Raw genomic sequence first — 23131 nt, 5'->3', positions numbered from 1 at the left:
GCTTTGAATCAGACTATCCACTTACCTACTTTTTATCCTAATCCACAAAACAAAGGGGAAAGACTACTACATTCATTGGACATTCACAGACAACTTTGTTATTATTTGGACAGGACAAAGAAATTCAGGAAATCTGAGCAACTCTTTGTGTCCTATGCTGCAGGTGCTCAAGGAAAGGCTATTTCCAAACAGACAATTTCGAAATGGATAGCCCACTGCATACGTTTTTGTTACTCATTTCATGGAAAAACTGTGCCTGCATGCATCAGATCCCACTCCACCAGAGCCGCAGCTACCTCTGCAGCCTTCCTCAGGGGGGTCCCTACCAAGGATATTTTGGAAGCAGCCACCTGGAGTTCAGTGCACACTTTCTCCAAGCACTATCACCTCCCACTGTACTCTAAATCTAGAGCGGGCTTTGCCACAGCAGTCTTGCAGGGCATCCTAGCCCATCCTAGTTCCACTTAGTGCCTACCACCCTTACTTAGCTTTGGGATTCTACCCATCTGTTATGACTGCAGCTGTATGCACGATGAACATAGTACAGTTTTGTACCTACCATAAATGTAGATGTTCGAGTGCTCATACAGCTGCAGTCCAGGTTTCCCTCCCTCCAACCCCTCTTAGGACAGGCCTTATGACAAACCCTTTTCATATAACCTTTTGGGGTATTCTTTTATGGTGTATTTCCTTGCAACTACTGTTTTTGATTTATCAACATTGCATTTTTGCATAACATTATGTTTGCCTTCCTTCTGGGGGCACCTGACATCTGGGGCAAGAAAAACTGAAGAAAATGGTGTCAGCTGCCTCTTTTATACCCCTGCCGCACTGACGTCAGGGAGGAAGCGACAACAACCGACGCCAGACCTAGACTTTGGAATTCGTCCGACCGAGGACCCACCTGACAGCAGGATAACCCATCTGTTATGACTGCAGCTGTATGAGCACTCGAACATCTACATTTATGGTAGGTACAAAACTGTACTTTTTCTTCTGTGGTGGCTGTATCACCGAGAGCAGTCTCATTGAGGAAATCACATGCTAATGCTGCACTCCAGTGAAGCAGCTAAAGTTAATTAGCCATGTGTGCTCCCCTAGAAATGGCCATGGCTCCAGACTAAAACAGCATAATGGAAAATGTAACTTCCATCTGATAGCATAGGCCCATTCATCTTTATGGGACTGGTTGCGGCTCATCCAGGAACTCATCCAAGTAAGTGTTGTGAGCCGTGTGTGTGTGTTTAAGTGTATCTGTCAGGATGTGAATGTGGCTGAACTGATGTATGTGTGTGTGAGTCTGTGTGGTGATACTGTGGGAGGTAAGTATGGGTTGCCAACTGTGTGTGATTGGGGGGGACTTGTTTGTGTATGCTTGTATCTGTGTTTATGGGAATGTTTGGAACATGTGTGTTTGCATGGGTTTCTGAATGTGTATGCATATATTTGTGTGTGAGAGTATACATGGGGGTGCCTGTGCTAAAGCTGTGCATGGGCTGGTAGGGAGAACAATAGCACGCTGATTGATGCATGGCAGTGTAGTGTTCAATTCAGACACTTGGAAATTAGCTGATAATGCTCTCTGTAGTGACTAATTCATCTCTGAATTGGATATTTTCAATGTGATACTAGTTAACTAACCCATATTAGCTGGTTAACACTGGGGGGAGAGAATCTTTTTGAATCCTAGCTTTTAAGTGAAAGTGTTTCCTAAAACACCAAATTATTAAATTAACATCCCAGTTTTCTTTTTCCTCCTCGTCAAACTTTTTTTTAAGTAATAACATTGCTTTAGTGAATTTACACCATTTAAGAAGTACTAATTTACCACAATGAAATGTTCTGTACTATTTACTCATTTAGAGCAGCTTTTAGCTTTCTTTCCTCTTGTTGATCTTTGTTGCCACAGGTTCAAAGTGACATCAAAGGAAGAACACAAACCATTATGTTTTATGACTAATAAGAGAAGACTGTTTCTGTTTGCCAACTTTCTGAATGTGCTACTTTGCATTTTAAACAGGATTGTCTTTGTAATATTGTGAGTGCCCATTATCATGTTTCTACAATATGCACTGTAGTCTTGCTGTGTCATGTTGTACTGTATGTGTTCCTGGATGTCCCTATCTGATTTGAAAACGGTCATGTAATTTTATTCTGAACTTCTGTACATATTGCATTTATGTTGCAGTAAGATATGGCTTTTCAGTGTCTAGGAGAAACACTGATAAACTACATGCAAACCTTGCTGTTATATATTTTCCTGATCTTTCAGTTCTGCCTATCTCTGGAGTGCAACAGCGCGGTAACAGGGAATGCATATTTTAGATGTATCAACATTTTTTTTCTGTTATTTGATAACAACATGCATTAATGGCAATTGGAAGTGTGGTGGGAATAACTTGACCTGGCAGCCATTTCTGGAACACCTTTCTTGAGGAGTAAGGTCAAATCCAGTTACAAATTAGGAGGGGGAGTTACTGGCAGCATTTTTTATTAAATACTTTTAACTTATTAAAGTGGTCATTTAAGATGCCAATAATTGTGAAGCATCAGTTCTGCTAGTGAATGATGTAGATTTAGCAGTTGAATAGAAACTGAATGGGAGCATTTTACATTTTAAAAGACTTTGCTTATTCATCTTTCAAAATCGGCTTGGATAGCTGTGGATTTGATCTAGTATTTCAATATTTTTTCTTAAATTACTTATAAGTTCCTAGTAACAACCAATATGAGAGTCATGCTAGACAACATTGTTAAATTATACAAGTAGTTGAATTTGTGTTTAATTTTATGTAGTTATTAATACATTTTAAAGCTGTTTTATTTCTTTTTTTGTTCACACTGCATAAGTTCTGTCGAAGTTTTTTTTCTCATGTGCCCATGCTCACTGTTGTTTTTTATAACACTTTAAGCTCGATACTTTTTGCCATGTTATTCCGACTTTAGTACTGATATTAAGTATATGAATGAGATGAACACTTTAGTTTAATAAAAGCTTTTTATGTAAACATTGTTGTTGTTCGAGACTTATTTTTATGTCATTGTCTAATTTTTCATTATTTTTTTAACTGTACATATTTCTCTTTGTGTAAGACAAAGCATGTGACGTCTTTCTCTTCCTGCCTACCTCTCTACAACAGGCAACTTTTGAGAAGCTAGAAAATGAACTCAAAGAGATTAACACAAATCAGGAAGCCCTGAAGAGAAATTTCTTGGAGCTGGCAGAGTTGAAACACATACTGCGTGGCACACAGCAGTTCTTTGATGAGGTCAGAATATCACTTCTTTGTTCAGTTTGAACACCAACTGTAGTAGGTTATACTTGCTGCTGGTGTGTGTGTATGTGTGTGTGTGTGTGTGTGTGTGTGTGTGTGTGTGTGTGTGTGTGTGTGTGTGTGTGTGTACATGTGTGTTCGCTTTCATTGTCAGACCATGCTGATTTTAGACACAAGCCTTTTGTTTTTTTTTTTTTTGTTTTTTTTTTGTAGCAAGAGTTTACCATTTTGTCTTATCTAACTTCAGCTTGTGTTCTGTATTGAACCTGTATCACTGTAGAAGAAACTGCACTGATCTAGTCACTTGCTTTAGCTCATTTTAAGTTAACAGTAATCATCTGTGGTGATACCTTAATCATTATGATGTCCTTGCTTATCAGTACTGCAGTATGTTTTACTGTTGAGATATTCTCCTGAGAATAGCCTAATGTCGGGCCAGCTTAACAAAACACCTTCCAGGCATCGTATGTCAGACGTATGTCCTGTGTGCAAGGAGTAAGGTACATATGTGATGTACGGATGCCTAATTCTCAGAACTACTCTGCCTCCACTACCTCTGAATTCAGTCTGTATGCCATTCACCAAGCTGGTTCATCTGCCAAGCTTTCTAAAGATATATGCCCCATTGGGGTTCCTTCATTTCTTTTTTCCTCCTTGTAGTTTGTTTTCATGCCATCTAAGAAGTGGGAGCCAGATTCCCCATAAAGATTATCACAAGAAGTGCCTTTTTTGTTTTGATGCTGCACACGACCAACCATACTCAATTTTATATTTCTCAAGTGTTTGTCCCTAAGTCTGTCTTCAGCCATTTGTCATCCCTTTCTGTTTATTTTGAAAACCAACCTAGGAAGTTATTGACCCAGAGTCCATGGCTGAATCGACTCGCTCCAAAGTTCAGCTGCCACTTAAGAGAATAAGCATGTACTAAACCTGTCTTGGGTGCCCTTTTGGACACCCTTACAACAGCTTTTAAGGCTCATAACTCTCAACCTCTGACCCCTAAGAAGCCAAACAGATTTTATAAAGTAAATAATCCGAATGCGATAAACAGGGAGAGGCAACCAAACGGCTCACAGTAATAATCCAGTCTAAGACTGGATTATTACTGTGAGCCGTTTGGTTGCCTCTCCCTGTTTATCGCATTCGGATTATTTACATATCACTTTCAAGGCAGCGGAGAGACATTTGCTCTGGTGGATGTGTTTGTTTTAGTTTTTATGCTAGATTTTATAAAGTGTCTGAGGATTATAAATACTTAGCCCTCCATCTGATCCTGCTGTTTCCATATCTGCAGATAAGCCATCCAAACTGCTTTCCACTTCCAAGTTTTTCCCTTCTGACAAGGACAACCATGCTGTGGAGCGGTATTGAAAACAGTGTATACTTGTGCTACTTTGGGTTTTATTGCCATTAATTGTCAGACTCGCATGACTAGCTATGTCATAGGTTCATAGATTAGTACTAGGCTAACTGCACTCATGGGCCATTTTAAGCCTAGCCAATTACCCTATGTGAGAATCAAACCCTGCACCTTGTGTTTCTAAGGTAAGCACCTTAACAATTATGCCAACATCTCCCACCCCATGGCTCTTGGGAGTAGGGGGATGGGGGTGACAGACATGCCTGATCTGGACAAGTAAGACTTCTGCTCTTTCTCTGAGTTCTTCCAATCAGGTAGCTCACCATTCCATTAAATGCAGCTGTGGTGCAGGTAATACTTTATCTAGGGCAGCTAGATCTGGCTGTGTCATGAGAAGATACTCCTGGTTGCACCTGCAAGCTTTACCTGAAGACATTAAGGCCAAAGTTCTAGTGTCTCGTTTAGATAACCAGAATTTTTTTTTGCTCTGCTGTTGGCAGAATTGTTTAAATACCTTTAGAGTAAAGACAGGATTATGCAGGACCTAACAATTTTTTATTTCTCATTTACTTAAGTTCCTGAGGAACTATCCATTGAAATCTTCCTTTGTCCTTAGGCAGCCCAGACAACCTACTTGGAGTAATAGGGTTTCTAAGCAGATTTTCCCAGGTAAACCCACTCAGAGTTCTAGAGAACAAGGACATCCTTTTCCTGATAAATCTGTCTCTATCTTGACATCCAGACGGCCCTCCCCCTCAGCCAGATTCCATGTCGTACATCAACAAGCAGGGGGCCACAAGATCTTACCTTCTTTGCAGGTTGGCTCTTCAGGCTTGGGATTTTGCAATCCACCATCACCTGCTTCTTCAAGCGGTTTATATCCCTTTAGAGCATAATCTAGTGACAGACTCTGAGTAGGTCCAGGATACATCCTCATGAATGCATTCTTCGCAGGGAGGTGTTTCTTGACATTGTACATCAGTGGGATCCTCTTCAGGTAGATCTTTTTGCCTCCCTTCTGAACAGGCAACTTCCCTAGTTCTGTTAGAGTTCCAAGTCATCTGGTTTGGAAAGTGGATGCCATGTCTTTTTCTTGAAAGGGGATCTGTATGAATGCCTATCCTCATCTTCCTCAACTTTCAAGGATTTTGCAATAGATCATGTGGGGCACACCCAAAGTCTTGCTGGTGACTTGATTTTGGCTCGGACAACAATGGCTTCCCTCCTGTTTCACCTGGCTAGAGGCAGTCTTCACAAGTTACCTCACAGGATGGATCTCTCATTCTCACCCTCCCTTGTCCACACTTCAACTGACACTTTGGGTGATAGAGTTTTGATTCCTTTCAGACACCAGTTTTCTGAGGATGTGTTTTGAGTTTTGCAGGAGGCAAGAAAACTTCACTGGTAGAAAATCCTATGTGGCTAAGTGGAAGATTTTCTGTTTGGTCTGTCAAGCATGACCATGACCTTTTTTCTGGGGGGGGGGGGGGGGTCCCTACAGTTCTTTCTTATTTGTGCAAATTGCTCAATGTTGGTTTGGCATATTCTTCTTTTGAAGTTCATTTGTCAGCCATTTCTGTCTGTCTGCCTCTGAGCCCACCTTTGGCTTCTAGTTTTGAAGTTAAACAATTCCTAAAAGGTGTCCTTCATGTCAGGCACCCTAAAAAAGCCTATTTCCCCTTCTTGTGACCTTAATTTTGTTCTTGACAAATTGACTCTGTCCCATTTTGTGATTAATTTTTCTTCTCTGCAACATTTTAGTTGGAAAACTGTTGCTGGTGGCTCTTTCTGCCAGAAAGGTTTCTGAACTCCAAGCAAAGCTGTCATGGCAGTTCTTCCTTTTTCCCCCCCACAAGGAGAGGGTATCTCTTTATACCAATCCTTTTCTTATGTCCAAGGCAGTTAATGATTTGTCCTTGAATCAGTCTTTTAATCTTCCCTCCTTTCTTCCTTCCTACAGACTTCTACAGCTCAGTTATTTTTATTTAAGACAAACCACATCACAAAATCTTAGGAACTGTTTGTTTCCTTTCATCCAGGAGATTGAGTTTGATATTGTCTAAGCAAACCATCTCCTCCTGAATTTCTAAGGCCATTTCTGTTTTTTATTCTTTTCATGGCATGCAGTTTTCCTCTTCTGTTTGTGCTCATTCTACCAGGGCAGTAGCTCCTTCTGGTGCCTTTTCCTAGGGTCTGGAAACTAGATCCATCTTGGAAGCTGCTGCCTGGTCTTCTGTTCACACTTTTACCTAACATTAGTTGGATGTCATTTCCAGCACCAGGGCAGGTTTTGCCAGGGCTGTCCTTCATGGGTTTGTGGAAGGCTGTTCTCTGACCCCCTCCCCCCATAATTTCCAGTAGATTTGCCCTCTCCCCAAGATGTCCTACTTCCCATTGTTGCAGTGATTTATCCCTCCCTCTTGCCCCCTGTTATTTTTTGTTGCCCTACTGCTGGCCGAGGGATTTCCTATTCCATCCCCATCTCCTTCTAATTTCCTTCCTGGATGGGCATGTTATTGTTAATCTGGAATTACTCTGGTTCTCTTGGAGCGCTTCCACCCATTTCTGAGGATTAGGCATCTATATGCTGCATGTGTGCCTTATGCCTTGCACATAAGACATGCTTCTGACATAACGACTCCTGGAAGATGTAAAGGCTTTGGTATGCTGGTCAGGTGTTAGTCTATCCTCAGCAGGATATCCTATGAGTAAAGAATACTGCAGCAGTGAGAAGTAGGATATCTACTGCTATGGTAAGATTTTGCACAGCTGTGCTGTTTTGTTTACATTGGTTCTCTTTAGCTTTGTGTCCCCCAGTTATCCAGATCTTGTGGCTGAATAACATGTCTTTGTGTCATTAACCTCCCCATCACATGCACACAGGTATACAAACACACAGCTGCTGTGACTCCATACTGATAACAGTGGCCATCCTGATTTATTAATTTCATTAACCAGGTCCTTCTTTTCAGGGGTGAATACTTAAGAGAATTTCATGTCACAGATCCTACAGAAGGAGATGGAGGAGTGAACCGCAAGTTATGCAGTCACATGCAGGGACCATAGTTTTCTTTTTATAGCCCCGACTGTCTGTGCATACAAATTCAACATTTTTCCGGGAGGATGTGTAATGACCATAGTGCAAGACTGTTGCTTTCATGGGTGATATAAACCTACATACAACCTTGTCTCCAGGAATCGGCACATCCTTTGCATTTCTGTAATCCCGGATGGATAATTTTGGTGCATTTTGTATGCCTCTGATATGCCTTCCACACCTCCCCTGAGGACAGGATAGTAGGCTTTTGCCCCTTCCCTCTTCTCCCTTCCAGTTAGTTTCAACAAGTGCCCAAGCCTGTAATCAAACTTGGGTCACCTGAGTCTCAGTAACGGCCTTCTCCATCGATGACAACAGAGCTGGCTGTTTTGCAACAGTGGTACTAAGCTGAAGAAGTCTGTCAATTTGAAACAGAGGACTAAGGCTTTGAGCTGTGGCAAAACTGCATCTAGTAAGCAAGGGTTTGGCTTCTTCAGTCTTTGTTTGCTTTAGTGAGACTCTGAACAAGTCACTTAATGAGGTAATGCTCTCGGGTCACCCTTCAGAAAGGCAGTTGGGCTTTTGTTGGTTTAACTGTTTAGTAGAGTAGCTGCTTATTATGTCAGAATCTCCTCACTGCAAAAGCATTATCTGAGTCTTTTAATGGTATTGCTTTCAAGGAATACAGCATTGGTTTCTTTAGTAACTTTTTTAAGTATTTGACCTACTGAGTGAGACTAGGTTGACTGGATTGTAGCTGCCAGTCTAGACTCTTATGTGTTGTAATACTGTCGTATACCTGCCCTTCAGTTTACCATTTCTGTTTCCTATAAACAAGTGAGGAAACTGGTCAGTGGATCTAAGACCATTGAGCCATTGTTGTTTGGACCATTAGGTGCAAAACAGTCACAGAGACAGGCGTGCAGAGTGGCTCTGGAGGGATTACATATTTTTCAGTGCTACTTTTCCTTCCTGCCGATTTGGTAATGTGCTGCCACCAGCCGCATCAGTCTGGCAAACATTGGTCTTGATTACTTGTAAAATGAGTTATCTGTACAATTTATGGTAGCTGTAACTAAGCAGTCTGTTGTTTTCCTTTTCTTTTCAAAAGGCTTGTGCAGCAGTTATAATTCATGAGTTTTTTGCAGTTACCATTACACAAGTCAATAAGCAGTCAGCCACAAACGTTTCAAAATGATTAATAAACTACAGCTTAAAGCTTTTCATAAAGAATAATGCGCTTTGCTTAAAAAAATCAATATATATTTTTAATTAAATAAACAAAGAAGCACATGCACAGAAAAATACAAAACAAAAAAAATTGGATTGACAAATGCAATAATAAAAATATTCTTAACTCCCAATGATTTTTATGACCATTTATCAGTTGCAAAAGACCATCAGAATTTGCTGGCATGTATTCCCTGACTGGGCAGTAGTGTCTCTCATGCTCTTTTTCTCTCTCCTCCCTCATTTGCAGTTAGTGCACTGCTTCTAGTCTTGTTGAAAGTATACCGACTGCACCAAGAAGAAAACACGGACTGACTACAATTAGCTGATTTTCAAAGAATTGTTTTTTTTTTTTTGTTAAAGAAACTTCAGATGGGTGTCCTGTGAATGAGCAAGTACTGAGAAATAATCAGTGCAGTCATTTTAGAAAAATATCTACTTTCTGTATTAAATAAAAAAATCCTTGTTTTTACTTTCTTCTAGGCTAAAATTAAGGTTATAGCTGTAAACTATGTACCCACACATGTAATGGTTCAGCAATATCCATATTTATGAGGATATGATGAAATGGAGTATTTAGGAGTATGGGTTAAAAAGGATACTGTTTTGGCAGCTAAGGATATGTGGCAAGAGACTAGACAAAAGATGATACAAAAACTGAGAAACTGGAAGCTCTTGGCAATGGATATGGATAACAGATGCAAGCAGTGAAAATGTTTTTAGTTCCTTTAGTTTTATACATGGGTCAGGGATATTTTATCAACCAGAGGAGATAAAATTTTATTTGGAGGGGAGAAGGGCAAGAGTCGAGTGGGATAAGTTGATGCTTTGAATACAGCAAGGAGGTTTAGAGTTACTTGGTTTGAAGGGATATATTAGAGGTACACAGTTAGACTCTCATACATAACACAAGCAGAAAGCTACAATTCAAAGTGAAAACGAATGATGATGAAGCAGAGGGGGAATTCAAGAAATAAGGAAAGAATGGGATTCTGGATGCAGATCCTTATGGAGAAAAAAAAAGTCATACAGATTATTATATTCAGAAAGTATTCTAAGAACTAAGTCGACATAAGAATGGAGAAAGGAGATTCTGCCAGTAGGGATGACTGCCATTAAGGTTCCAGAGAACAGGCAAAAAGGGGTAAGAATTTTACTGGAGGAAGCTGGCAAAGGAACCAAGATATTGGGAACAAATAATTATAGCGGGAAAGGTAATAGAATGGAAAGAGGCCAAGAAGGCATTTGGACTGCAGGCTAGAGATTGCCTTCCCTATCAGGGATTGATATCAGAGTATAGGCGAAGAGAAATGGATAGGGGAATCCTAAGTGAAAGGCCTGCACTGCTTGAGTTTTTAGTTTAATCTAGAACAGAAGCTGCCATTAAACAAGGGATAATTAGTAGAGCATATAAAATATTACATGATAACTATAGGTATTGATCAGAGGAGATCATAAAAGATTGGGATGACAGTTTATGTAAGCAGTACACAAAGAAACAGTGGGAGGACATCTGTATGGCTTCCAAATATACAACAAAGTCTCGAAGATTTAGGATTTTTGCCTGGAAGTGTTTGCATAGTTACTTTTATATCCTAACCAAACTCCAAATAATTTTCTTCGGGTAGGTGGCAAGTGTTGGAGGTCTAATGGGGAAGAAAGAGGTAACTGTGAATGGATATTTTGGGAGTGTAATGAGTTGGCAGACTTCAAAATTTCCCTAAGGAGTACTTTGTCAGGACTACTGGGCAAGCAAATGAGTATAACTAAGGAAACAATGTTTTTGAGCTGGGATACAGGATCTGAATTGCCTAGACATAGTAAGACCTTGTTAAGTTTAATTCTGGTGATTGCCAAAAAGCAATTACTAGAAAATGGAAAGCAAAGTTTAAACTAACCATACTTGAAGTAGTGAATATTGTAACAGAGATAAAGGAACTGAAAGTGGGACGTTTAGAACAGAGTAGGAGTAAATTGCATAGAAAAGATGGAAAGTGTGGGAACAGTACATACAGAAAAATGTTTTAGATGAGAAATGAGGTTTAAGAGATGGCAGGAATTGAGCAATTTGTGTGATGTTGAATTGATTTTATATATATATATATATATATATATATATATATATATATATATATATATATATATATATATACACACACATATATATATATATATATATATATATATATATATACATATATACATATATACAAACAGAAGATGACTGACTTTAATAATTGGCTTAGCTTCTGGTATCATTCTAAGGTGGTGCAATATTTGTCGGTATGGAAGGAGACTGGTTAACAGACCACACTGCTTTTCCAGGGATTGTCTGCACCTCTTACCTCTAGGCTTTTGAATGTTGGCTAAAACATTGTCCTTCCCTATAGTGCCATTTTTAGTCAATGACAAACTGAAAGTGCTTCCGATGTAGCAAATTAAACCAAGAAAATCTAAAGGTGTTAATGCTCAATGCTAGGAGTCTAACTAAAAACTCCACTCGCTACAAGCTCTCCTTACCCATAGAGAATGCTGACATCTGTTCGGTCACTGAAACATAGTTTAAAGCCACAGAGAGCACACCAGCAGTGTAAGACTATAGTGCCTTCCACACATTTGGACTAGCTACTACACAGACAGGGACTAAAAGGTGGAGGTGTCTTGATGTACATGAGGTGTCTTGATTTACATCAACAATAAATGTACATCAAATCTTGTCAAACAGGATAGTGCACTTGAGGTTCTCCATGTTCAAATCACCATAGACAAAATCCCATACCAGTTCTTTGCAAGATGTAGTTCCCCCTCTATGGCCCAGGAAATCCATAACATGCTATTTAAACTTATTGGAAACGCTCACTATCCAACCAAAAAACATATTCATGAGTGACTTTAATTGCACCACTGTTAACTTGGGGTCATATATGATACCAAATATGCAGGCACAGAGATTCCTGGATTTTCTAAACACAAATTCCCTGGACGAGGATGTTAGTACACTCACCAGGGGTGCAAATATCGTGGATTTGGTCCACACTAATATAGGAGAGTGCTACGCACACAGACACACACAGACACACACACAGACACACACACAGACACACACACACAGACACACACACACAGACACACACACACAGACACACACACACAGACACACACACACAGACACACACACACAGACACACACACAGTATATTGTTTTTCTCTGGTAAGGTCATATGGTCTTCTTTGAAGTAAAATCAGACCTGAAACCCCAGCTAACCCTGGAATGTTCAAGAACTACTCTAAGGCTAACTTCCTACTGTTAAGTGATAACCTGGAAAAATGTCAAGCCCCCATAAACCCGGAGAACGCTGCTGCCTTTGTGGAATTGTTCACAGAAACCCTATACAAGCATGTTAATACCGCCATAGAGGCAGCTGTACCCATCAGGAAGAAGTACAGAACTAACTCAAAAAACAACCTACCCTGGTAGAATCACAACATCATTAGGCTGTATAAGTGAAGGAAAAAAATCATGGAAAAAATTAGGAGGTGTCGCACCCAGCAGGATAAAATCACTCTCATCAAACTAAGCAAATAACTCAGAGGGCAACTAAAGTCTACCAGAGCCAAATTTGAGGTAATTTTAGCCTTCCAGGCTAAGGACAACCATAAGGCATCATTTAGCTATGTCGACAACTTCAAAGGGCAGTACACAATTGTGCACAGAGCTCATGATAAATGGAGTTACCTCTACTGAGCCAGAAAATATAGCAAACCTACTGGCCAACAAATTCAGCTCCAACTTCAGACGTCTCTCCCCCTCAACCTTGCTTCAGGAAATACCATCAAGTATATCTCGTACTATAACTAGGAAACAGGTCCTTAATGCTGTCCCTAAGTCCAAGAGTAGTGCATCCGTGGGCCTGGGCAGTATCTCAGGATACCTTATAAATAGCAGGAAACGTGACCTGTTAGGCCATCTGGAATTGCTGTTTAACTGTAGCCTCCTAACATGCTTTGTGCCACATGAATGAAGAACAGCAACAGTTTTCCCTCTCCACAAATGTGGGCCATCTACATACCATGGAAACTACAGACCCATAAGTCTCACTAGTTTCATATGCAAAGCCATGGAAAGCCTTATCGTGGAAATGGTCAACAATGACACAGGAAACCTCCAGACACGACCCGACCCAGTTTGTTTTCTTCAAGGGCAACTCATGCCTACTCAACCTAGTTGGCTTCTTTGAGCAGGTCCCAAAAGCAGTGGATGAGGGCAAAATGGTTCACACTGTCTACCTTGACCTGGGCAAGGCATTTGACACAGTACCCAGCTTGGGCATTGTTGAAAAACTTGAGAGGTTAGGTGTAAACCCTTATGTCACCTGGTAGATAGCCAGCTGGCTCACAGACAGGACCCAGGAAGTTAGAATTTACGGAGTCCACCTCTACAAAGAGGTCAGTCACAAGCAGAGCCCCTCGGGGATCGGTCCTGGGGCTGTCCTTTTTGGCATTTACTTCTCTGAAGTCAAGGCCAGTATTATTGGCTTCTGGCTGTGACTACATTTGCAGATGATTGCAGATTAGGAGCAGTCATAGAATCCTCCACCAACACAAATGTTCTCCAGGATGGACTGACACAGACAAATAACTGGTCTCAGAACTGTGGACTAAAACTAAATAACAAGAAATGCATAATAGTATCCTTAGAGAAGTCATTTATCCCAGTAACTGTCATACTGAAAAACACACCCCTAAGAGTTGACCCGTTGTTAGGGACTTGGGGACACAGACGGACAATAATTTAGCCCTCAACCATTCCATTTATACAGTAGAAATTGCTCTGTGTTGTGCAACTTGTAAGCAAAATTATGGCATCTAGGTCCAAGGAGTACATTGTTCCACTGTATTCAGTATTCATCAGACCTATCTTTTTCAGTACAGTGCCCTCTTTGGTATGTACCCAACAAGGCACATCCAACAAATGAACATCCACAGAGGTTCCTCACTAAAGGAATAAAGGTCTTAAGTAACATGTCCTCTGCAGACTGCCTCAGGGCCCTATCCCTGTATTCTATCCCCTACAGGCCATTGAGGGGAGGTCTGTGCCTGGCATACAATACATTGTCAGACCCCCACCCTGCTGGACCTCTTGCATATCCATAAAACAAACAGCACCAGAATTACCTTTTCTAAAGACTTAAACCTTGTCTGTGATATGAATAGGACATGCTGTAGAGACAGGTGTGTATCCCAGAGACTACCCCCTTCTCTGAAACAGACTCTTCATCCCTGTGAAGCAGAGTTCCTCCCTAACCCAATTCTGTGTGTAACTTGGACAGTTGGATGGGGAACAGAAAATTCCTCTCTCTATGTGTAACTTGGGAAAGTTTGATGGGGAACAGGAAATTCATCTCTGGTTGGGCCCCTTCATCCCTAATAGACACAGGCAACCTATAAATAGTTCATGTCCCAGGCCACTGCTTGTAAACATTTCATCTCCCAAGCCCCTGCCTAAACTTATCTAGTGTACCAGAACTTGTCAGAGATTTGGGATGCATGGATAGGCTTAAAAAGGCCCTTGTGGTCATTAGCCTAGTACACACCTGTGAACCTATGATGTATACATTTGCCTATGTCGTAATAATTTAATAAAGTTGTTTACAAAAAAATTAAATTCAAATAGCTTCCCCAGATCAGCATTATTTAGGTAACTGTATTGTTTAAACCCTAAATAAGATCACATATTTGATAGCAAGTAGCAGTCTAAGGAGCCCTAACCTCTCCTGATGTGCACATATGTATGTGTGTGAGAGAGATAAACAGATCTGTCTAGGGATCCCTAACCTTTGCTAGTGTGCACGTATGTATGTGCTTTCAGAAAGTAAAACAGAACTGTCTAAGGAGCCCTAACCACTACTAGTGTGCACATATGTATGTGTTTGAGAGAGAGGAAAACAGATCTGTCCAGGGAACCCAAACCTCTACTAGTGTGCACATATGTATGTTTGTGTGAGAGAAAAATAGATCTGTTGAAGGAGCCCTAGCCCCTAGTGTTAGATCTGTTGAAGGAGCCCTAGCCCCTAGTGTTAGATCTGTTGAAGAAGCCCTAGCCCCTAGTGTTGTGCACATATGTATGAGTGTGAGACAGAAAGCAGATCTGTCTAAGGAACCCTAACCTCTACTAGTGTGCAAGTGTATGTGCTTGAGAGAGAGAAAAAAACAGATCTTAGTACTCCTAAACTCTACTAGTGTGTATATATGTATGTGTTTGAGAGAAACAGATCTGTTTAAGGAACATTAACCTCTACTAGTGTGCACATATGTATGTGCTTGAGAGAAAAAAAACAGAGCTATCTGATGTTGTCAGTATTCATCTTTTCTTGACTCTTGAGTAGTCGGTTCTTATTCTTGGAATCGGCTGTTACACAGCTCGCACCAGCCAAAATTCTATTGAGCTAATACTCTACCCACATTGTCCCTCTCTATATTACCTCAGATCTCGTTTGCCGCACTTTTAGCAAGATGCGTCGGCCGACTCCCCTCTCGCAGCTAAGTAAATATCAAAAATTTATTAACCTGTCTACTTTCCTTTCTCCTTTTTCAGTAAAACTCTATTTTTTTCTCATCTCTACCCACCTTTTTTGAGAAAATGAGTTTACTCCATAACCGATGGTATACTTTCCCCCTAGCATTGCTGGTAGTTCCTTTTCTTTCTCTCTTCCTCTCTACCGTTAGGTAGTTCTTTTCTACCATTGCTGGTAGAATATTTCTGTCTATTCTTTGTGTGAGTGTGACAGTTTTTTCTGCCTGTTGACTTTCTTCCCTTTCTTAGTCGTCAACATGGCAGACGACTCCAAAGGCACAACTGAGTTTAAGCAGTGCCAGGACTGCGGGCAAAAAATGCCTAACTCAGATGGGCACTCTGACTGTGTTTGTTTAGGTGCCCCACACTTGGACTTGCAGTGCTTCAGCTGCCAGGCTTTCAATACTAGGATCTTGGTGGAACGTCGCAATAAGCTTATTCTTAAAGGGCTTCTTAAGACCCCCTTTGAGGAAGCTTTATCCAAGGCCGATAAGTCTCCAAAGGCCTCTGGTTCCAAAACAAGTCACTCGGTACTGACTTCTCCATCAGCACCGATATCAAAAAAACACAAGTCTTCCATTGATTCCTCCTCTGTTCCAAAGCTCTCGGAATGGACTTCTTCCTCGGCACCAGCCACTTTGGCGCCTTTGGCACCGGTGTTATCACTGCTTCTTTAGTTTCCCAGTCGGTACAGACGATTACTGCACCGCAACAGGTCTTACCCTCCCCTTCGGTGCCAAACAGTAATCCTCTATATACACCCAGGACAAAGTATTCTTCTTCCATTGACCCATTCTGTGTCAACTTCCTAGTCTCTTTATAAAAAGGCCAGAATTCCCCTCTGGATTGTCTGTTCGCTCCTCCAGGAGTCTCACTGAAGTAGATGTAGAGATTTGTGGATCAGCTCCTAACAGCTAGGGGTCTTTTTACTTACTCACAAATCCCTCTCCTACCTGGAGGAGGAATGTTTTTTCACAGGACTCTACCAGTTCTTCCTCCTCTGACCTCCTTGGAGGCCTTAGAACTCCCCACTCCAACTACTCAGGCTCCAGTTGCTTTGGCACTGACAGCCCCTTTGTCTTCGGTTCCGGACTCAGCTCTGACTTCTTCAGTTACTTTGGAAATTACATATTCCTGAGATCATGACTCCTCTGTCGGGCCTGAGGTGGTTGAGTTAGCTGCTGTGTTTTATTCGGAGTCATCCTTACCTCTTGGGACTCCGGTGGCTGGGTGTCCTTCCTTGGCTCTTGCTTTGGAGGTGAGTCTCTTGGGGTGGGGGTGTGACCCCATTTCCAAGTTTGTCTTTCTCGATTCTGGGCTCACATCCCTTGAAGGGGGTGGGACTGCCTTCCAGGCTATGGAGAGAGGATTTCACACCTTAGGCTGTCAGGTGTCCTCTGCTGTGCCTGAGTTTGATTCCCTGACCCCTTCTTACCTGGAGTTTCCACCAACCTCTGCACCCGGACAGCGAGCTCCAAGGCTGCAAGAGATCCCAGCAAAGGAACACCCTTCTGAATCTTCCTCAGACATCCCCACTGAAAAGCCTCCTTGGAAGAAAACATGCAAGAGGAAACATCTAGAGACTCCTGAAGAGTCCATCACTGAGGACGCTGTTTTCGATGACAGAGAGGGTTCCCCTCGGTCAACCCCAGAAGACATCTCCTTTGTAGACATTCTTGAGATCCTTAAACAGAGTGGTAACTGGAAGCCCAAATATCCTACATCTGAGGAGTTTGTGTGCTTGCAAGCCTTTGGTTCTCACCCATCTAATTCCTGGATGACCCTTCCTGCTGAAGATCTCATTAAGCTGATCGCTCAGTGGGCTTGAAAAGCTCCTGACTCTATAGAACTGATTCCCTGGAGACTAGATAAAATTCTCTCTGCTCCTGAAGACCACCAACACTGGGCAAAAGGGTTAGCAGTAGATGCCATGGTGGTAGTGGTGGCCACCAAAATGGAGCTAGCTGAGGAAAGTTTCTCTGTTCATCTCCCTAACCGAGTCAAGGCCGATGGGCAGATTTGGACATTGGGTTTATGCATCATCTACCTTCTCCCAAGGTCCTTGAATTTTATGTCACAATTTCATTAGACTCCAGAGGGATCTGATCAAGGAACTATCAGACACCCTAGCAGGAGCTGTATCTGACGAGGTCCAAGAAAAAGTGGCCTCCCAGTTAACTACCCGTGTCTATTTCCAATTCTTCCATGAGGCTAATTGCACATGCAGCCGAAGGAGTGACCAGGTCAGCTGGTTCAGACATTGCAATTACGTGACACGCCTGAATGCGCCTGTGTGAGTTGGCACAGCCATTCATGTCTTCTTTTGTCAATGCTCCCTTTGACGGATCTTCTTTGTTTGACCCCAGAGTCAAAGAAACTCTAGCCAGGTGCGAGAAAGATGGAAAGACCCTGTCTGCAGTGGACATATGTTTTTCTACTCCCCAACGATCCTACTCTAGGAATCAGAGGAGTGGAGAGATGTGGTTCAGGAAGTCCCAAGGGCCTTTTTAGGACACCACTGGTGAAGGCTGCCCTTGGGGCAGAGGGAGTAGCTCTAATGGAAGATGCCAACCACGAGGCAGAGGTGGCCCAAAGAATCAGGATTCCAGAGATTCTTTCTCTGGTCAGCTCTACCAGCAGTGCTGAAAAGGGGCCCAATTGCTTGCCTCTGGAAGCAGTTGGGGGAAGAATTTTCTCTGCATTCAAGAGCATGGCGACAAATAACCACAGATACTTGGATGCAGAGAATTACTATCAGAGGTTACTCTATCCCCTTTATTCTTTATGCAAGGTTTCTAACAAGGCTCCCTGATGTTCCACCCAGTCAGATGGACCAAGTAGCCTTAGAAATCCAAAAGTTGCTAGGCAAAAGAGTCCTCCAAGAAGTCCCACCAGACCAGATAAAATCCTGATTTTACTCAAGATTATTTTTAGTGCCAAAAAAGACAGGGGACTGGAGACCAGTTCTGTATCTCAGCTTTCTAAACCATTTTGTTCAACAAACCAAATTACAGATGGTCACGGTTCAGTGTATTCTTCCCTTTCTAGAGGAGAATGATTGGATGTGATCTACAGACCTTCAAGACACGTACTACCACATAAACATGGAAAAACACTCCAGAAGGTTTCTCCACTTTCAGCTGGGAGTCAGTCACTTTCAGTTCAGAGTGCTGCCCTTAGGCCTCACAACAGCCCCCACGGTATTCATCAAATGTATAGCAGCAGTAAGAGCTCACTTGAGACTGCACTGGTTCCAGGTGTTTCCATAGCTAGACTATTGGTTCATCACCACTTCCACCAGACATCTACTACTTCAAGCAACAGAATTAATTGTGCACTTGTTCGTGCATCTAAGCATCACAGTCAGTCAATCAAAATCTCAGCTAAACCCCACTCAAGACCTAGAATTCATAGGCGCTCATTTGAACACCATCTGTTGTATATCTTTCTTTCCTCAACACAGGTTACAGACAAATCTCAAGTCCATGCTGTTCCCCGCAGAGACAAAGTCCCAGTGCTACTAGTCCTTCACAGGTGGGGCTCCATGACAGTGAACATCACTCTGGTCCTGCTAGCGAAATTCCACATGCAACTATTATAATGACTTCTAGCATCACAATGATGCATTCTAATCCACCCAGTAAACTACCCTATTCTTATCACCAGTCACTGCAAAAAAGATCTGTCCTGGTGGATGGAGTCTGAAGAGATCCTTTTAGGTCGCCTCTTTATCCCTCCTCAACCCAAGGCCATAGTGATTAGAGATGCCTCCCAGATGGGGTGGAAGTGGACATTATCTGAGTAGAACATTCCAAGGCACTTGATCTCCGATAGAGGCCAGTCTGTATATTAATGCTCTGGAGTTGAGAGCAGTGCTATTAGCATCACAAGCCTTTCATTCTGTCCTCCCTCTAGGAACCATTACAGTTTAAACAGACAACATGTCCGTCATCTGGTACATCAACAAATGGGGGGCACAAAGTCTTATCCCTTGTGTCGAGAAGCCCTCAGAATGTGGCAGTGGGCAGTCACCTCCAACTACTTTCTGATAGCAATGCACATCCCGGGGAGCTCCAACGTGATTGCAGACAAACTGAGCAGGTGCATTCTACAGCCACATAAGTGGACTCTCAGTTGAGAATAGCATGGAAGATTTTCCATCACTGGGGCCAGCCTTGCTGCGACCTATTTGAATCACCCCAAAACAAGAAGTACAGAAGCTACTTTGCCCTAATCCCCCTCGGGGGGGGGGGGGGTTCCTGAGAGACACTCTTCTCGATTGGCCCCCGGGTCTCCTCTATAGCTCTCCCCTTTCCTCTAATTCCATTCTTTCTCAAGAAAGAAACGAGGTTGAGAAACAAAGTGATCCTCATTGCACCCTGTCGGCCTCAACAGATTTGGTTTCCCTTCCTATGGCTTCATCTAGTTCACTGTTCATGGGATCTGGACCCAGTTCCAGACCTGCTGTCTCACCCTTAGGAATTGGTGCATCCCAGCCTTCAAAATTTCAAGCTCGCAGCTTAGTTCCTCCACTTCCATTAGTCGCCAGGCATAATGATTTACCTTCCCGAGTGATATAAATTTTATTGGCTTCCCATAGACCATCCACCAGGAAACTCTGCCTTAGTAAGTGGAAGAAATTTTCTTCTTGGGATACAAAAATAATCTTTTCTCTACACCTGTAGAAAGAGTTCTGGAATTTCTAGCCATTCTTTTTGATCAAGTAGCTTCAGCCTCCAAGATTAAGGTCCAATTAGCCGCCATTTCTAACTTCCATAATGGTTTTGAGGACCTTCCACTGATTTTTCATAATTATGTAAAGTATTCCTCAAAAGAGCTTTGCACTTAAAACCACTGTTTAAAGATACTCTACCTTCATAGAATTTTGCCATTGTTCTTCAGTCCCTGGCACTCCTCCACTTTGAGTCTGCAGCAACATGCAGTTTAAGGTTTATTTCATGGAAAGCACTTTCTCTCATAGCTTTTACCTCGGAGAGATGAGTCTCTGAGATTCAGCCTTTATGTCCAAAACCCCCTTATTTAGTTTTACATAAGGATAGAGTTTCACTCAGAACCAATCCATCCTTTCTTCCGAAAGTGGTCTCACAATCCAACATTAATCAAACCATTGACTTGTCTGTTTTCTTTCTTAACTTTACCAACAAAGGTGAATATTGTTTACATTTGCTGGATGTTTACAGACAGTTATGTTTCTCTCTCACTAGAACTAAAGAATTTAGAAAATCAGACCAGTTGTTTGTATCCTTTTCCATCCCAACTTTGGGGAAATCAGTCTCCAAAGTTACTCTGTCAAAATGGCCAAGAGACTGCATTACTTTCATATATAGTAAAAGGAATCTCAACTTACCTGTGCCTGTGAGAGCAGATTGCACCAGATCAATGGCCACTTCAACGTTTTTTCATTCTAAGGCTTCCATGAATGAGATGCACAGCAGCAACATGGGCTACTCCACATTCCTTTATTACTCATTACAAATTGGATTTGGTCTCCAGGGGAAGAGCTTCCTTTGGTTCTGTGATTCTCAGGAATATCCTCCCATAGGGCCTCCCAGGATCTAAAGTAGCTGGGGACTCTGTTCCAGGAGTCAAGAATAGATGAAGAGTGACAACATCAGTTAAAGAATTTATGTTCTTACCATAATGTTCGATCTGTGTTGTCAGTCTTCATCTATTCCTGGCATCCCACCTTCCTTCCTCCTCCTGTGAATTTCTTGGCATCCCACCTTCCTTCCTCCTCCTGTGAATTCCTGGAGGATCAAACACTTGTCCTGGGTACCTTGTTAGTTTTCACCTTGGACATGGCTTCTTCAAACTGGTTATGATTTTCTCTTTCCTTTAGCAGCAAACTTGATCTGAGGTAATGTAGATTGGGGCACTGTTGGTAGAATATTAGCTCTAGAGATTTTAGGCTGACACAAGCTGTGTAATGGCTGAACTGGTTCTGAGGATCGGAACAGACTACCCAAGGGTCAAGCATAGATGAAGATCAACAACACAGATGGAACATTATGGAAAGAATGTAACTACTTTGTCTAAGGAGCTGTGGCCTCTACTAGTGTGCACATATGTATGTGTGTGAGAGAGAGAGAAAAACAGATCTCTCTAAGGAACCCTAACCTCGACTAGTGTGCACATATGTATGTGTTTGAGGGAGAAAAACAGATCTGTCTTAGAAGCCCTAACCTCTGCTAGTGTGCGTATATGTATGTATTTGAGAGAGAAAAACATACCTGTCTAAGGAGCCCTAACCTCTGCTAGTGTGCACACATTTGTGTGTGCTTGAGTGAGAGAGAAAATGTTTTACATTATAAAACTCTGTTGCATTTCTCAGGACAGAATTGATTATGTATTTGTTCTTTGCTGTATATATTGCAAAGCATGTAAAATGTAAAAAAAAAAAAAAAAAAAAAGTCTAAAACCTGCGACAGTTTTTTGGTGAAAAAAATATAGTAGGTTTATACAGTTTTTCACATCAAGTCGGTGCACTGGTGCAGCAGTTGCATTGTCAACTCACAGCAAGAGGTTTTCTGGTTCGATTCTCGGCTGGGGTGCCTTCTGTGCAGAGTCTGCATGTCCTCCCTATGTTTGTGTGGGTTTCCTCCAGGTGCTCCGGTTTCCTCCATACGTTTACAAAGACATGCGTTTGGAGTGTCTGACTTTTACGGTTAACAAATGTTAAATAAATAAAATAAATAAAAGTCTTTATTGCAAGTTTACTGAAGAAAAGTTGCAGGCTTTATTTGACCTTTTCATACCCTCCCCAAGACATCTTGTTGGCAGCTTTTTCCTTTTTGTGGATACCATGCTTTTTCTTGCCAAAAAACAAAATCCTTAGTTGCCATTGCTACTTTCTGTTTATGTTGTTATTTGTTGTGCGTGATGTTTCCTCTGTTGTTTCTGCCATAGAGTGAGCATTTAAAAAGTGTAAATGTGAGAATAAGATCCTGCCCCCAAAATAAACAGACAGCTTTTGTCTAGAGAATAACAACACACACAAGTGTAACATTTGTCAGGGTGTATACTTAGTACCATAACAGGTCATGAGAGTTGGTAACTTAAGCTTTGTGCTTAAAAGAAATCACTTTCAGTCCGGCTCAGTACCGCTTTGACGTCAGCCTTGGATGTGACTGTTGGTACAGTTTCATTTGTTTCCTTCTGACCTTAGAAAGGTAAACATAAGTGTAAGGCTGACAAACTTCTTCAGTTCCATAACTCAAGAACAGAATGGTGGAAGGAGTTTCTATGGTAATTTTGCAAGTTGTAAAGAGCAACTCTCCCTCTAAGCTAACCAAGTTGCAGCTGAACTTCACTTGTTGAGAAATCTCACAGAACTTTCCCTCTGGTGGTGTTAGCTCTGTACAGATTTAATAAAACTAAACCTATAATAGTCTGACATTTCTGGGCAGTCTTTTGTATGAAAAGATGACTGAAGTAGGATGATCCAGAAGATGGCAGCTGATATTAATGCATAGATTATATACTAAACATCATGATGAAAGGGGTAACATTGGTTCTTGAGATATGTCCTGAAGGTTGTACCTCAGATCTTACTTCATAAGAACATCCCCATTTCTCCAGTGGTAGTGTGGCTGGGATTGTTTCTTTTGCATGTAGTTCTTTGAAAGAAAAAGACT

At 41.7% G+C, this 23131-nt stretch overlaps 1 protein-coding gene across 1 annotated transcript in view; it reads left to right on the top strand.

Annotated features, from left to right (window-relative positions):
* ATP6V0A1 (ATPase H+ transporting V0 subunit a1) overlaps window positions 1-23131 on the top strand; it is a 1075307-nt gene that overhangs the window by 316066 nt on the left and 736110 nt on the right. The window contains exon 5 of the mRNA XM_044054711.1: window positions 3141-3269. Coding sequence (XP_043910646.1) covers window positions 3141-3269 — 129 coding nt within the window. The remainder of the gene's footprint in view (window positions 1-3140; window positions 3270-23131) is intronic.

Source organism: Protopterus annectens, chromosome 13.part0 (assembly GCF_019279795.1).
Source record: "Protopterus annectens isolate FY-2018-M chromosome 13.part0, PAN1.0, whole genome shotgun sequence".
NCBI lineage: Eukaryota > Metazoa > Chordata > Ceratodontiformes > Protopteridae > Protopterus > Protopterus annectens.
Note: the sequence above shows the minus strand (reverse complement) of the source record. Positions and strands in the feature narration are given on the sequence as shown.